We start from the raw sequence: 17708 nt of genomic DNA, 5'->3' as shown, positions 1-17708 counted from the left end.
CTGTTTCTCTCTCCCTTTGCCACAGTGGTCCATTTGTGCGCTTCTCGTCCACAAAACCGAAGCTCTCCGTGCCTTTTTCCTCTCCTCCTTCTCATCAGCAACTGCACCCTTTTTGCCAACAATAGACCGTGTACTGCTTTTGATTGAGGACGCATTGGCGCGGGCGCACGTTTTTTTTCGTGGGTGTGCGCACAGCAGCCCCATCGCGTACATCTTGTGGATTTTTTTTTTCGTTCTCAGGAAGCGAACTGGCTTACATGGTGCGCTTTTCTCCTCCGCGTCGCCGAGAGTTGGTCTCACTTCACGGATAGAACAATGTGGCCGGGCGTAGTGGTGATACTTTTATTCTGCGGAGAATCGATGGCCGGCTTTCCGAATCAAATCAACATTGGTAAGTTCACTGCGACGCCTTCTTTGTACGAAGACGAAATAGGACACTGCATCAACATTATATTGATGACGTATGCACAATGCGCAAGCAAGTTCTCTTGAAAAGTCTGCGATCATGCTTGGTTAATATCTTGAAGAAACGTTTACCTCTGAAACTGCACGTGAATGCTGGGTGATGCTGTTACAGAAAAATAACCCCAAAGAAAGATGCGAACAGGTATTTCAAGCATGCAGTACAAAATAAAAGAGCACAAAGCAGTTTTAATGATGCTGGGGTGCAGTAGGGATTCGGGTGAGCCGGGCTTTGAGCGAAAGGTGAGGTGTACCCTGGACTGGTTAATGAAAGGGGACAGAGTCTGATTATGAACCATGCCTTCCATCTACTTGTGAGAAGAACCAATATCAACATATCGGTACAGAGCGAGGTATAGGATGCAATGATGAAATTTGCATTGAATTAGCATTCAAGGAAGGAAAGAAAACTTGGTTAAAAAATATGAAGAGCAACAAAAATCAACATACTCAAAACTTTATCATTATTGAGGTACTATTTGTTTTGTATTTCAACTCAAATCTGCAAAAAGTTGCAGTATAGGACAGTGAAAGACCCAATATACTCACACCTATGACTTGCCTGCCATCTAATAGGCCAATGGTCATATTACAACTTAAAACCCTGCATATTTCCAGTTTGTCAACTACGGGTTTGCCTATTTAGATTTTGTCTTTAGTTTTTCAATATCGTCTTAATATTTACTAATTTTAAACATTTGCTTTCCGCACAATAGTAATGGTGTCAATGCTGCAGTGCAACATTCAAATACAACGCTTTGGTGCTCATATTTTGTCATTTTCCATGCATTTCAGACCCCACACAAAATCCCCAAGCTCACATCACTCAAGGCTTGCATGCTAACACATTTGCATATGGTGAACGATAGGTTCTGTTTCCCCACAACCCATTTCAAAACAGCAGACGTCAGACATTGAGCCAAGCCACAATATGCTTTTATCATTACAAAGAGGGGAAATTCGGATAAATAAAAATAAAACAACAATAAAATAATAATGAAATAAAATAAAAATAAAATAAAAAAGAAACAAAAATAAATAGAAATACAATAAAAACAATAAAATAAAAAAATAAAGTAAAAATAAGAATTAAAATTAAAGAAAAAAATGTACAATTAAAATAAAATAAGATCAGAATAAAAATAAAGATAACATAAAAATAACAAAATAACATATAAATAAAAATACAATAACCTTAAAATTAAAATTGAAATAAACATAAAATGAAAATAAAATTATATTAAATTAAAATAAAATTAAAATTAAATAATAAAATACAAATACAATAAAAATATGACAATAAAATGAAAATAAAATGAAATAAATAAAATAAAAATAAAAAACAAAAAGAAACTAAAAATAAAATAAAATATAAATGGTGCACTAGTTTTAAAGGCAAGTCAATAAATGATAGAGAACGTGAATGCTTTGTGCTATTATAAGTGCCTTGCATGCTGGGTCCGAGAGGACAGTAATTTCATCTGTGCTGTATGTCATGCATATTAGCATATTTGACAATAAAGCTGACTTTGACTTTTGACTTATTAGGGTGGGTGCACATACAACTCCATATGCAACTAATAACATTCAACTGCAAGGCACTTTTAAGTTTGAATGATTTTTTTCCTAGGTGGACTCTTCACGCGCTCCACAGTGCAGGAGCACAGCGCCTTCAGATTTGCAGTGCAGCTGTACAACACAAACCAGAATGCGACGGAGAAACCTTTCCACCTCAACTATAATGTCGACAACCTGGAGTCCTCCAACAGCTTTTCCGTCACACATGCCTGTGAGTTGTCATGCAAGTCCATTGGAAAGCAAGCTTTTTTTTTGGCTTTGAGATGCCTTTTTTTTAGAATTTCTAAAATAATGAAAATCAATTGAAAATCAGCTCTCGAGGTTTGCAAATCTAAGTTGTTAATTTTCATTCTACACCTCACGTGTGAAGACTGACTGACCATCTTGGTAGACGTGACAAGTCCCTTATCTAAATATTACCTTCAATTTTTGGCTGCGACAAATCACCGCATTTCACTTCATGGAGGAGCGCCCGTTGACGCTAAACATTGAATTGAACTTCTATAAATGACTACAATAACCCCAGAGAGTTCAAGAAAGTAAACGACTTGGCCACACATTTTGGGCAAACCTAGTGGTCAAGATGCTTTTTCATCAGTCTCCTGATTCCAAAATAATGACAACCTAATCAGAAGGATTAATAGTAGCAAGAGAAGGAAAAGCCAAGCTTAACATAGACAACTTGAGGACTTAATCATGTACAGCAGTCAGACAGTTTGACAAATGCACCAAACCCAAACTATTTCTGGGTTGCATAATGTCCCGCTAGCCTTCAAGGGTGTTTACGCAGTGAGTGAAAGTGCTGATTATTTTGACACATTTCTATTCTGCCCAGAGTGATAGATTAGTCATTCCTGAGCTGGCGTACGTCGCCCGTTTTCAGAATAACGTGCCAAGATAACAGAGAAGCCAAAAATTGACCTTGTTCTTTTGAACGTGTGTGTCATCTCCAAATGATGTTTTTTTTTAATGCAGTGAAATGACGTATGATTAGCAGTGTCAACCAGAGTGATGACGGCGTGCTTTGATTGCAAACGGAATAAAGCCTGACACTGTCCTTTATCCAAGGTCACTTGGTGATAACTGTTAACAAATCCATCGTGGCAAATGTGTGTTATTGGCATTTCTCGGATCAATAGATGGGGGGGGGCTGCATTCTGTGTTGCGCGTGTGGTTGTGTGTGTATGCCTGCTTCCAGTTTGCTCTCTAGTGGAAAAATCAATTCGCACCATGGTCACAAATCCAGCGTTGTCATTCCGATGTCACGTAGATTGTACAACAAAATAAAAGATTAGCACAGACAAAATGAATGGATGTGAAATGGCAATATATAACAGAAAATAGGAAACCGGCACTGATATCTGACGGGACTGATGCTAGAGAATTTGTGTATCACATTGCAGCTCAGACATTTAGCACCAAAACAGGATGAAATTGTTGTGCATCAAGAGGGCACCAAAGAGGGATGCTTCCAACTAGGACATACTATGATGAAAACAAGTGTGCATGAGAGAATAATTTGTGGATCATGAAAAGGATTCCAAGATGCATTCAATACCAATGGATTGTTATGCAATCTGAAAACTGCATTCGACAACATTGTGATGTTGATTTGAATGTGATTCGTGGTTGGGGTCTGGAAGCCCTTGAAGAGGGGGCAGATTTACCCAAAAGCACCACCTCGTACCTCATGCCTAGTTAAAAGCATATGCATTACAACCAAAATCATGTCAACTTGTCCCAAGATAAGCACCCCCCCCCCCTGTTGAGAGGTCTGATTCCAAACATATTAAAAATATACCATATTTTCCAGTATACAAGGTGCACCGGAGTATAAGGCGCACCCCCAATGAATGGTGTATTTTCAAACTTTTTCCATATACAGGTAATATCCGATTTACGACCGGCGTGAGTTACGACCACCCGTACTTAGGACCACGACCGCCAGACCTTTTTTAAAATTCTACGGTTGCCACTGCTACAGCCAGCAATGTTGTTGAACTCCGCAGTGTGTTTGCAATGCATTTGGTAGAATAAAAGACTTGAGATGGTCCTTCTTGTTTAGATCTGTCACGTTCCAAACGAGGCAGAGAGCAGCCGACTCGTCGGAGCGAAATTGAATTTCTGGATCCCTAAGTAAGCGACAGAGACAGAGGTCCGTGCAGGATGATTTATTAAGAGACAACACAAAGCGCTGGTCCCAAAAAAGAGGACCAGGGGAATAATCCAAAATAAAGAATACCAAAAACAACGAGTGGGACGGGGGGGTGCAATGTGAAACTCGACAATGGCGAAAAGCAACTTGCACACGGTGGTGCAGAAACGGAACAATCCTGAAAGGCTCGGTGGGAGTCCGCGCTCAAGCGGGTGGGATCGCCGAGACGCAGACGCCACGTCGGGCGCAAATGCCGCGTCGGGCTCACAATTGCCGCCACCTCTTTGAGACAGGTGACCTCTTCTGGCTTCTCCGTTAGCAGAGAGAGCGATTTTCGGACAGCTCGCATGCGTGGGAAGCCGTGTGTATTTGGGTCAACAGAAAGCGTGTGCGCCGACGCAGTAATAAAGATCGATAATACGAAATATAAAATGATTAAAATGACACTAAAAGTGATAAGATTTATAAATGAACCGTCAACATTTTGGTATATAATAGTATTCAATAGAAAACGTTGCTTAAAGGACAAGCGGCACCATTTTTTTTTTGTTTCCACCAATAAAAATGACTTGGGGCCCAAAAACGACTTCAAAATGAAACCCGAAGTGGCCAGTTTCAGAAGGTCCCGCCCCCTTGTTCGTGACGTCATGCCTTGCTTGAGAATCAAAACAATGGCTTCAGATTCGGAGAAGGTGCTTTCTTTTTACTCATCCAGTTATGAATATGATTCAAATAGTTCTGAAGAGGAAAGCATAAATGTTTGCAATCGATTAAAGAAGTCCTTCCGTGTCATTTTGAGGCGTCAGGACTCCAATGTAGCGCCCAGAAAATGCACAAGGTGGCGCCCAAGCTCTGTTGGAAATGGGCTGATTTGTCTGCTGGCAATTTGTGTCAACTAGTATCAAATACAGTAAAGTATCGTTATATCGAATTTCTCGGGAGTCGGAAAAAATATCGATATAACCGGACAATGGATATATCCGATCCTGCGCCAAACTGCATTAAAAGATATCTGAATACAACACAATTAAATACATGTATGGAAAACAAAAACTGTAACGTTTACATTACTTACGTTGATGACGTATTCTGACGGCACGTCGAACTCTTTCGCGATGGAGGATTTGCTTGTTGGATTGTCCTCCACAGCCACGATTGCCTTGTACGTCGTTCCGTGATCACAATTCTTACGTTTCCCCGTGGTTGAAATTGGTGTTGAACAACAGTGCTGTAGAGTGCCTGAATAGAATGACTGCGCGTGAGTTGTGGCGTAACAACAGCTCCTGTTTGTATGTGATAACTGTTACGTTTTGTTATTAAAAAGACCGACCCACTATACCAGCGACTCTGCGCATCCTTTGCCACGCTGAGGGGCATTACGGTATGTTTTAGATGCTATTGCAGCAGCAATGAAAGATGTGAGCGCTGCTCCACCGTTTTTATAGTGCTCGAGGATGACAGTGCAAGACACAGAAGCTGTTCACGTGACCAACGGTGTGTCTGATACAGATATCGCTAATGGTGGTACTGTATAGAAATCCTGAAGCAAATATCGATTCAGCTTAAGCCGCTTTTGTATCGATATAAGCAGAGCAAAATGGCTGGCGGGAGATGAAAAGGGCACCGTAGTAACCGGATTATCGTAATAACCCGGTATCGCACTAAACGGAACTAATTATACATAAAAGACTAGAAATTTGCTGGGAAATGAAAATAGTATTGTAATAAGCAGTACTATCAAAATTAAGCGATATCGATATAACGAGACTTTACTGTAGTACTCTTCGAGCAACACACAACGATTCACCATTGCGTTATTTATGTTTTTTCCTTCTAATTTCGCCATCAACACGGATCAACACAAAGTTTTCAGACCAAACAAAGTACCCAAAATGCATTGTGTGTCGCTTTCTCGGTCAGGGGCGCTCCAGACGTGACGTCATGTCAGGAATCGTCATCAGCTCGAAAACAAGACTTCCTGAATAATCTTTGTCAAATACGCTCAGTAGAAGTCATTTGAAGTGATTGTACAAATTATGGACACAACTTGTCCAGAGACGTCGGTTGTCCTTTAAAAACAACAGATTGACATCGTATACTATCCTGTCGTATAAACCTCGCGTCAGCCATTTTGAATGCATTTCAATTTACGACCGTTTGACTTACGACCGTTTTGTTGGAACGGAACCGGGTCGTAACTCGGATGTTACCTGTACAAGGTGCACCAGAGTATAAGGCGCACCTTCAATGAATGAAAACAAGTTTTTCCAAATATAATATCTAAATATATAAAAAAATCAAAATATAAGGCACATCACATTATAAGGCGCTACAGTAGATGCTGGGGTGACGAACTATTTCTTCTGAAGGGAGAAATGGAGTCAGTGGCTGCTGACAGTAATTGCGAGACCTGTTGTGGCTCAATATTACTTCATATATGCGTATAAGGCGCAGGGTCATTTTTTAAAAGAAAATCAAGGCTTTTGGGTGCGCCTTATACACTGGAAGATATGGTACATACAGTATTTCAGACTGTTGTTTTCATCCGAGTTGAGATTTGCATCCATATTTCGAAATGAGATGCACGGCGATGTTGTGTTATCGGGGCAACTCTCGCTGAGTCAACACGGCAGCTGAAATGCCCCCCGGCTCCCTTCAAATGAAGTCCACGCTGCCCGCTCAATAAACGCAATCGGCCAAGTTGCGGAATCTCACTTGATTGATATCCCTGTCCCATTCAAGTGCAAAAAGCGATCCAAAAAGCATTTTATGCGCGACTATGTCAGCCGATTTGCAAACGTGTGGCCTGGACATGACGCTGTAAAATGTAGCATTTTTCTTTGGCCAAATGGGTGTAGGGTCAAGCCGCTGGATGCGTTCATCTCTCATGCCGTGCATCCGAATGCGTTGACATGTCAGCACTGCAGCAGAGCAACAGTGATGACTTGTGACAAGTCGCACTCCAGTGACGCTGCAGCAACACTGGTTGCAACGCGGCAACGGACTCAGAAAGGGCTGCTTTTGTACCTCTTGTGTCATTGTCACCTGAGATTATTCAAGGACATGGAGAAAAAAAACGCAAAAGATGCCATGAGATTCATGACTCATGGATTCAATTTGAAAACATTTACATACGGCTTCCATGCAGCTTTAATAAGTGGACTTTTTTCGGCTTAAAATAAGAAAAAAAATCCCTATGCAGTGAAGATTTTTTACTCCGATTTTTTTCTTTTTAAATTGTTTTAAAATAAGAAAATAATCAACGTGCAGTGAATATTTATTCACGCAGATGTTTTTTTTAAATTGGCTTAAAACAAGAAAAAAATACCCATGCAGTAAATACGTATTTACTCACAGATCAGAAAAAAAGCTTAAAATAAGAAAAAAATCCCCATGCAGTAAATACGTATTTACTCAGATTTATTTTAATTGTCTTTAAAAAAACCCATGCAGTAAATATGTATTTACTCAGATTTGTTTTTTAAATATGCTTAAAATAGAAAAAAAATTCCCATGCATGAAATACATATTTACTCAGATTAAAAAAAGTGCTTAAAATAAGAAAAAAAATCCCCATGCAGCAAATGTGTATTTACTCACAGGTTTAAAAAAAAGTGCTTAAAATAAGAGAAAAAAAACAATGCAGTAAATATGTATCTATTCAGATTTAAAAAAAAACATTTGCTTAAAATGAAAACAAATCCCCATGCAGTAAATATGTGTGTACTCAGATTTGTTTTAAATATGCTTAAAATAAGAAAAAAAAATCCCCATGTAGTAAATATGTATTTAATCAGATTTTTAAATTGTCTTAAAAGCATAAAAAAATCCTGATGCAGTGAAGACGTATTTACTCAGATTTATTTATTATTCTCATATTCTTTTATTTTTATATTTATTTATATATATTTATTTATCTATTTTTTATTTTCATATTTATTTTTATAAATTTATATTTATTTATGTATCTGTTTATGTATGTACAACATTTATTTATTTATTTATTTAATACTCTGCTCAGAAAGTAGTTTGGATATCCAAAAAGCCACCATTTTTTTCTCTATATGCAAATCGTGTATTTTGTTCTTTCAGCTCCTCTATTTAGCCAATAAAGCTCTATTACAGTATGGAACTGTGTTTTATGCATCCATTTTGCAAGCGATACATTGTTTTGGCAGAAGCATGTCCTCTCAGAGTGCTCTTAATTTAATAAATGAATGTTAATTTAATACACACTAAGCTGTTTTCCATGCAGATTCTCTGTGAATATTAATGTGCACATTTCCACGTTCCTTTTTCAAGTGTCTTCTGTCGAGCCTAAACAGCACTTTGCAGCCTTATTCCTCTGCCTCCCGTTGTAGTGGTCCTTGGGTAATTGTATTGCCGTGCATGGAAAGTCGGCGTAGGTGGAGCGTTAGCTGGCTTTTCACTTTGCTGCAGCAAAATAATAAAGTGTCCTCTCTCCCGCAAGCCGCCTCTGTGGCGTTGCTGTAAATTTCATTGTGTCACATGGCTTCATATCTAGTGAGCTGCGCTGAGTTATCTTTCTCGGGTCTCAGCTCCACAATGAATGCATATAGCGCATGTCAATGTTTTGGAAAGACTTTCCGTGTCTAGCTCCTTGGTATGAACATGAGGCGATTCCAGCCGAGAGATACAGTTTTTCCGGCGAGTCCGGTCTTTCCTGGGCGAGACGTGTCTAGAACGCCTTATCAAAGTTTCATGAACCAACCTAACCAGATCCTGAGACTCGTCGCTTCTCTTCTGAGCGCCTTCTTACAGCATCTTGAAAGGATTCGGCCTGATCAGGGTTGCTTGTATCCGTAATCGTGTCTCTTCATAGGTCACTCATAGGTGAAGGTGAGATTGCTGAGACACTACCTGGCTCATCCACTTGTTGTAATATCTGTTCTTTTTCTTCCCTCACTCATGAACGGCACCCCAAGATACTTGAACTTCTCCCACTTGAGACAAAATGTCATAGTTGACCCCGAAAAGGGTCTTCTATCCTTTTCGCACTGGAGACCAAAAAAAGCCGATTACGGAAGTCACCAAATTCAAACCCCTCAACGCCAGACAACTAATTCTGTTCTAAAAGGTTCAGAGTTTTGACGGAGTCCATATATACCGTAACTGACCTTTTGTCTTATCACAAAATATGATAAGACAAACATTTTTAACCCATCAATGAGGAGGAGCAATTGCAGCCACCAAGTAAACCAATATTATAAATACAGTAAAATAAATAAATATTTCAGCATTTCTTGATTGATATGCCTTCCTTACACAACATAAAAAAATCTTCCAAAAATATTTTTTTCCAATGATGGTATCAAAAGGGTTAAAAACAACCAATCTGTGGGAAACAGGAGCCACTGGAGGAAAAAAAATGTCTTCCTAGCATGGGGCTAGCATGAGTGATTCTTGGCACAGAACAAAATCTTTCCAAACAGATGTTCCTACATGACTGAGCAGGGTTCACGTTTAAATAAATATCCATGTCATTATTTATCATAGCCTCATGTGAGACCTTCTGGGTGAATAATAATAGAAGAGGTCTTCTTCGACCCCATCATTTAGAAGAAGGGCATTTTGGGACAGCAGATGTGTCCTCGCTCACCTACCCTGACAAGGTCAGACAAGTAACGTCTGTCTCCTTCGATTCTCCTTCGGGTCAACAATCTCAAAGGCCGACGTTTTTCATTTCAATTTGGAGCATCGCAGTGGTTTGTTTTCGAAATGGCGAATGACTGACATGCATTACAGGATTTTACATTCCTTGTTTTTGATACTGTTGTTATGTACCTCCTGATACTGTAGCAAAAATAGCAAATAATATTGCACTTTAATGAGGTTATCATGAATCCACACGTTCATAATAAAAATTAGAACAGTTTAATGACAGTATTTCTTATTTCCTGGCCAACGGTCCCCTCTAGTGGATGTGTAGGAATATCACACCACACTCGCAGCTGATTGATTCAGACATAGCACTACTGAAGGCTTAGGAGTGACACGCATCGCCCGCCACTGTTGTAGACAAATGCGAATCATTAAAAAATGATCACTGTCGTCATTGCAAACTTACTATTGTGCCTCGGTAACACTGCAACCACATGATCTAGGTTTTGATTGCAATTCTCAATTCATATTTCGTAAATATTAGGCTTGTTGGCTTTCTGAATAGCCACAAAGGAATATTCTCCAAATATTTTTTTTTCTTTCCTTGGGTTCTAACTACCCGTTACATAACTGGAGGCTATTGTTATCCGAGCGCAACGAGGGAATACAATGCTGTAACATTGACATATTTGCAAAAAGCAAAGCCATTTTTTGTCACTTTATGTGGAAGATGCCATCACACTTCGGTCCTCTCACCTCACCTACCATCTCAGTGTGAGACCTCCTTGAATAATTCTTATTTTTCTTTTTTTATCTACAAAGAAGGACTTAATTCATTTGGCGTGTTCCCTTTGTTCCCCGACTTGCTCAGATAAATGTCACCTCAGCTTTGAGATTCACATGTACACTATAGGCTCATGCCAAGATAACAAAGACAGTTTTTATGAGTCCCCCGACCGCCGACATGATACCGCAAGGCTGCAGTGCCTGTCTCTGGGAAAATGGGAGACACCCACAGAGCTTTTGCTTCTTCCTCCTACATTTTATGCAGGGAACTAAAACAAAGAAAGTGAGGATGATGAAGGAAGGATGGAAAGCGGCGTATTCAAAAGACATCCGCTTCAAGAGCAAAGATCATTTATGTCACCATTATTGAGAACAAGGTTATGATTTTCAAAGTTAAAATAAAAGCAAGTACAATTACAAAGTATACAAAATGGAGTATGTCACAGCATGAGCTGAGTGAATGACAAAACTGGCTTCAAAACAGGTGCTATGATCTCGTATATTATTGATACCAGAATGGTCTTATAAGATAGAGTTATTGGCAGCTTCACAAGACAAAAATAGCTGTCATCAAATATGTGATCGCGAAGCTCTGACGCATTTAAAAGAGAATTAATAGCAGCCCGAAGATGAGTGTCACAACCTGGGTGTGAACTTGACAACCCCTCCCCCCACCCCCACCCCACCCAAAAAAAAAACACATTATGCCACACAAAGTCTCATAACGAGGACACCTCTCGCTGGCATTAATCATGTCGATAAAACTTGAGTTAGTATTCTGTGCAGTGGTACAAAAAAATGAAAGAAAAAAAAGCTCTACTTCTTTTAGCTGAGAAAAAAGATGACATGGATCTTTGTAGACGATACTTCATAGTTGCATTGTTCCCACGGGGACGACTGCCTATACAAAAACTTTAGCATCATGTCATATAGGATGATTTATGACCGGAAAGATATTTAATTTTCCACTTGCAACATGTCCCGCAGAGCAAGCGCGGAAGCTTCAATTCAACAATTGACTCTTTTGCATTGAACTGACATAGCCTGAATTCAGCAATGACCAGATAAGAGATATCCCACCCACAATGCGGATGAAATGCGCATTCATCTTTCAAGGACAAAAATGCACCCTGAACAGCAATCATAGCCCTTCGTAGCAATGGGCATAGTCATGGATGAAACAATGAATTCATTTTTTTGGGATAAGTTTGATCACAGAGGGAAAATTGTAGGGTAAAACGAGGCTGTGGTAAGCAGTGGCACTGTTATAACACAAGAAAAAAGACAAAACATATGAAAATAAATCATAGTTAACAGATATGCTGAGTACAAAATGTTTAAAAAACATGTGTAACTCATTCACTGCCAAACGATGTGCAAAAATGTTTCCACTCCAGTGCCAGGGTTTTTGTCATTATCACTTGAATTCCTGAACCTACTTAGTATTGAGTTTTAGGACTACATAAACATTCAATGCAGCATAAAAAACCTTTGACTCTCTTCTTTCATCAGAAAAAAAACGAGTTAATTCCTAAATTATATGGGACTGGAGTTATTTGAGCTTGAAACGATGGCGGCTGTCCAAAATACAATGCAATACTGATGCAATACTGGTTTACATTGGGTTTTAACAACAGCTGAAGCTGGAACAAACCACTAACATGGCTGTCCCCTTGTGGAAAAGAAGAAAACATTTGGGAATGGCGGTCTATATATATATATATATATATATATATATATATATATATATATATACACACACAGTAAAGTCTCATTATATCGATATTCTCGGGAGTCGTAAAAAATATCGATATAACCAGACTATCGATATATCCGATCCTGCGGCATGTAAATTTTCTCCTTGCGTTCATAGAAATAGTATCGGAATAAGCAGTACTATCGATATAACGAGACTTTACTGTATATACAGTAAAGTCTCGTTATATCGATATTCAAGGGAGTCCGAAAAAATATCGATATAACCGGGACTATAGATATATCCGACCCTGTTTGCATGTAATTTTCTCCGTGCGTGCATAGAAATAGTATCGATATAACCGGGACTATCGATATATCCGATATCGATATAACGAGACTTTACTGTATGTATATATATATATATATATATATATATATATATATATATATATATATATATATATATATATATATATATATATATATATATATACAAACAGATATATCATCATTTTCAATTCCCGAACAAATTTATGAATGGCAGTGAATGAGTTAAAAAACATGTTTAAAAAATTATTAAATTAAAACAACATTCATCTGTATTTACAACAAGTAGTGCTTACAAGTCGCGCAGCCAAAAGCAATTCAAGATGAAGCGAACGGACTGACATTAATAAACAAACTTGTCTAATTCCATGGTACAAATAATTGAATTTCCATTGGAAACTTACGACAGTGCCGCCAATGATGGTCAGGCAAGATCACGGTCCACGTTGCAGTTACGGTTTCTTCTCGGGGGAAACCATTAGAATGTTTAATCCCCTCCACATCTAACATGTAGAGCGTACAACAAATTAATGAATAACTAGTTTTCAAATTTGAAGTAAAAAATAATGACTGTTATTGTGGTTCACATGGGACAATTTAAAATTTTGGTTCAGACTTTAGCAAGCATGATGGAATTTTACTAGTTTGATTTGCTATTGTGGGCCGAATAAAATGATGTGGCAGGCCAGATTTGGCCCCCGGGCCTTGACTTTGACACCAGTGTGCTAAGGTAAAGGGAATTCTTGACTCCCTGGAGTCACGCTACTCTCTGTCTGTGCCACCAGTCTGCTCTCAGTTCTCCCGAGGAGTCTACGCCATCTTCGGCTTCTACGACAGGAAGTCCATGAACACGCTGACCTCCTTCTGCGGGGCGCTGCACACATCCTTCATTACCCCCAGCTTCCCCATCGACGCCGACGCGCAGTTTGTCATTCAGATGAGGCCCGGCTTGCGCGGCGCCGTCTTAAGTCTACTGGACCATTACAAGTGGGAGAAGTTTGTCTACCTCTACGACACCGATCGAGGTAAGCGCCTCTATCTGGCAAAACCGCTCCGCCTTCACCAAAACTGACATTCAGCAGAAGACGGATGAGATCCGCTGCACATCTGTTCCCAATTATACAATGGGCGGGAGGAGTGTCTCATATGTAAATCCACCATCTTCAATCATCGCCTACATTCCAATCTATGCCGCTAACGACACTAAATTGCTTCATTATAACGTCTCAATGACTCCGAGAGTGTCGTTCAGTCACTCCTTGCGTGCCGTCAAGCGACTCACCCGCAGGTGGGGTCCTCTGCCGTCTCTTGTAATCCTCAGCACTCTCTGATGATCATTTAGCTTTTTGTCATTTCGATTTAGCTAACAGGATTATATTCAAGATACAAAGTAGCACGTTGTAATTCCACCAGATGTTGCCCGGGTCTTTGCCAACTATTTGCAGATTTTGCAGTTGCGTAGAGAGTTGAAACTTTTTAGGGGATGTGTTGGTACAATCAACTCCATTTGAGCACACTTCCCATGCTTGGTATACAGTGGGACCTTGGCTTACGAACTTAATTGGTTCCCAGACAGAGTGTGTAAGGCGAAAAGTGTGTATCCCCAAAAAATATTCCCCATAGGAATCCATCAAAATGAGAATAATCCGTTCCCAGGTCCGCATAAAACAATTTTCTAAGCCTTAAAACTACACAAAATATACCATATTTTATGTATAATAAATGTGCTATGGTATTATAATTAAATAAACTGTACTATACAATAAAGTCATTTTATTTACCTTTGTGATGGTCGTTGATGGCTTGATGGAATGGAGTGTCCGGTTTCCTCAGCATTAAACACTTGATGAGGAACGTAGCCTTCTTCTTTCACCATCTTGAGGAATGATCCCTTCCAGGTGCTTTCTCTGCCATAATTTTACCTTGTTCCTCATCAACTGTGTTCTGTTTAGCTGGGTTAATAGCTTTTTGCATCAAGTGTGCAGATGGCTTGTGCGGGTTATTTGTACAGCCTGATTGATGGGAATTTTAACCTTGCAGTCTACACTCTGCCTTTCAACTATCAAAGTTGAAACAAGTCCAAATGTCACTGTTTTCTATCCATTTTGTCATTCTCTCTGTCGTCTGCCTGTCTCTAATGTTTAAACCATCTCACCGCTGCGTTCTTGACCAATCACGTGGCTTTAACCGATGACTGGGGGCGGGGAATAGAGGACCAAAACAAGCCGGCTGCCATTTCCTTGTTCGGAGAATGGGCTCGTTCGGGAACGACACATCACTCATTGTGGCAGCTCCGTGTGTATCCCGAAAAATAGTTCGTATGCCAAGATAAAATGTTCATATATTTAACGTTCGTAAACCGCAAAGTTCGTAAGCCAAGGGGTTCGTAAACCGAGGTATCACTGTATATATAAAAAAAAACATGAGGATGCCCAATCTGATTCTTGGAACGTTAACATGTCTTGGGCCCACTAACCCAAAAGGTCCCATTCAAAGGACGCTCACTGAGTAAACATGTTTTGCAATGGTTGTACAATGAGGCACAGTGACTGCAACTCTTTGGTTAGTTCATTCTACCACTTACTACCAAAGGCCTGTAAATCGTGTTGGACCGGGGACCAAATCTGGCCCGCCATATATTTCAGTCTCAAACTTGGGTCTTAAATCGCACAGTGACTTTAAACTTGACCGGCAAATTGGTGCTGTTGTTACATTCATCTTCTATCATCTGAGGTAACTGGCTAAGATAAAACGTCTCCTTTCTCATGAGCACTTTGAAGCAGTACTTCATGCCTTTGTCACATCTCGGCTCAATTCCTGTTTACTTTGGAGTCAGCCAATCCTCCATGAAGCATCTCCAGCTGGTCCAGAATGATGCCGCTTGCCTCTTGACTGGTACTCGTAATAGGGAGCACATAACTCTGGCTTCCCTTTACTGGCTCCCTCTACATTTTAGAGTTCTTTTCAAGATCTTATTTCTTTTCAAATCTTTACATTTTTAAAGCTTCACCAATTGTTAAAGCGCTATAATAATCAATATGCATTGTTGTATTTTATTCGTACCGCAAAAGCAAATCAAACTTGGTGTAATTCCACGACGCTTGCTAAAGTCCAAAGCAAAATTGCAAATTTAATAAACCACAATAAAAGTCATTAGTCTTGACTTCAGATTAGTCTTGACTTCACATTCATTAACTTGTTGTGTGTTCTGTATGTAATATGTGGAGTTGATGAAACATTCTAATGGTTTCCCCAAATTCATAATGGCCCACAAGAGAAAACCATAACTACAATGTTGCCCGCGGCAAAAAAAAATAAGTTTGACAACTCTGGTGTAGATCATTCTGCTCCCAAATGTGTCCACAAGTGCACGTTCCAAGTATTTATAAAACTGACATTGAGCATTTCTAGGACAAGAGCTCTACCTTTTTCCATTGCTTTCCCCACCTCACTTTACATATTTGCCTTTCGGGTGGGCGTCCAATCATCCGCTCACACTTGCAAATGACTCTCAGAGAACAGCAGGATCACTTTTCTTAAAATCCTTTCCATCCCTATAATGTTCCGAGAGTCATATTTGAACTTGTTTGTAAAATCATCTTAGATTCCTGCGGCAAATGGCAGATTACGGAAGCTGATAACCAGACCGCTGGTGTAAAGGTGACAAAATGATTAGTGTGCGTAACCTGCCCTGAGCGCAGTCATCCTTCTCAGATCGCGATCATGCGACTTTTGTTGGACAGCCATCTTTAGCACTCCGCAGCCAGACACAGTGTAAACACCGCAGTTTAGGATGGATTCCCACATGCAGCACAGCTTGTGTTTACTGAGAGCCACGTTAGCTTTCCTATTTTGGCTGCCTCCTTCCCTGTTGGGCCTTTGCAGCAACGCTATCGCGGCTCATTCACACGGCAGCTCAAATTTCATCAAAGAAAGAGGATGCGGGGGAGGGAGGGGGGCAGGATAGGGATGAGAGGTAGGATCAGCTTCGATGCAGATGCATAGGCAAACGTATCAAGACGAAAGACTTACTTTGACATTAATCAACCAGCTGTTACGCTGCAAAATGTGTTGCTTTGTTTCAAATAGATGCAAGATAATGACTGCAATTAGTAAAGGGCTAATTTATTCCTGTCACTTTATGTAAATTTGCACACACTTGCATTAATCATTCCCACGACCAACTTGGATTGTATGGAAGTGGCAAAGGAAGCGACCACATTTTCCTCTTTTTTCATTTCCATTTGCTTGACTGACTCAGTACTTTGATCCACATTTTTTGGGGTAGTTTACTGTAAAATATAAAAAGAATCATTCTTTAACATGAAATAGGAATTGGTCCCCAATGCAGTTGTATGGACTTTGACACACTCCATTATATTGCTTACACACACAAAAATATAAATATATATATATATATATATATATATATATATATATATATATATATATATATATATATATATGCCAATAAATAAATATCGCAGCTTGGAATTGAAGCGGATTTACATGGGACAGGAGATGTGAGACGATCTCTTTTGTCAATAAATGCTACAGCTACGTGTTTGCTTTAAACATTTAGCTAATAGCATATTTGCACATTTGACCATGACGTCCCTGATCCCCTGATGAAAAGGACACTGATCCTCTCCTGTTTCATCTAGAACTGCTTCATACAACAAAGAGCGTGCAGAAAAAGAAAATGCTGAAGATTGAAGGACTGTGTCTTTGTGTTTTCATTTTATTTATTTTGTTCTTTTGACTTCAAGATGGCACCCTAAGAGTGGCTGCCTTTCCAGCAGCTCCTGTATTTGTTTTTCTACTTCTTCCTTACCTCTTCCTCCCATAACTTTGCCGCCGTGAAATGTAAATTTCTTCACCGCGAGACTAATATACTATATATACAGTAAAGTGTCGTTATATCGATATTCTCGGGAGTCTGAAAAAATATCGATATAACTGGGACTATCGATATATCCGACCCTGCGCGCATGTAATTTTCTCCTTGCGTTCATAGAAATAGTATCGTAATAAGTGGTACTATCGATATAACCGATATCGATATAACGAGACTTTACTG

The 17708-nt window shown here is 39.5% G+C and overlaps 1 protein-coding gene across 5 annotated transcripts in view; it reads left to right on the top strand.

Moving 5' to 3' along the window:
• Positions 1-17708, top strand: part of gria3a (glutamate receptor, ionotropic, AMPA 3a) — a 69580-nt gene continuing 51872 nt past the window's right edge. For 3 of the 5 annotated variants that reach the window (XR_016117897.1, XM_089017341.1, XM_089017340.1), the window contains exons 1-3: positions 1-391; positions 2093-2251; positions 13414-13653. Coding sequence is in view for 4 of the 5 variants with exons in the window: in XM_089017341.1 (XP_088873467.1) it covers positions 316-391; positions 2093-2251; positions 13414-13653 (475 nt within the window). In the remaining variant the exon portion in view is untranslated. The remainder of the gene's footprint in view (positions 392-2092; positions 2252-13413; positions 13654-17708) is intronic. The other 2 variants (XM_089017339.1, XM_089017338.1) reach the window with 2 other exon arrangements.

The sequence above is a fragment of the Hippocampus bargibanti genome, linkage group LG16 (assembly GCF_051943395.1).
Source record: "Hippocampus bargibanti isolate YZ-2025 linkage group LG16, ASM5194339v1, whole genome shotgun sequence".
NCBI classification, from domain to species: Eukaryota; Metazoa; Chordata; class Actinopteri; order Syngnathiformes; family Syngnathidae; genus Hippocampus; species Hippocampus bargibanti.
The sequence above is the reverse complement of the archived record's forward strand: the minus strand, read 5'-3'. Positions and strand labels throughout refer to the sequence as shown.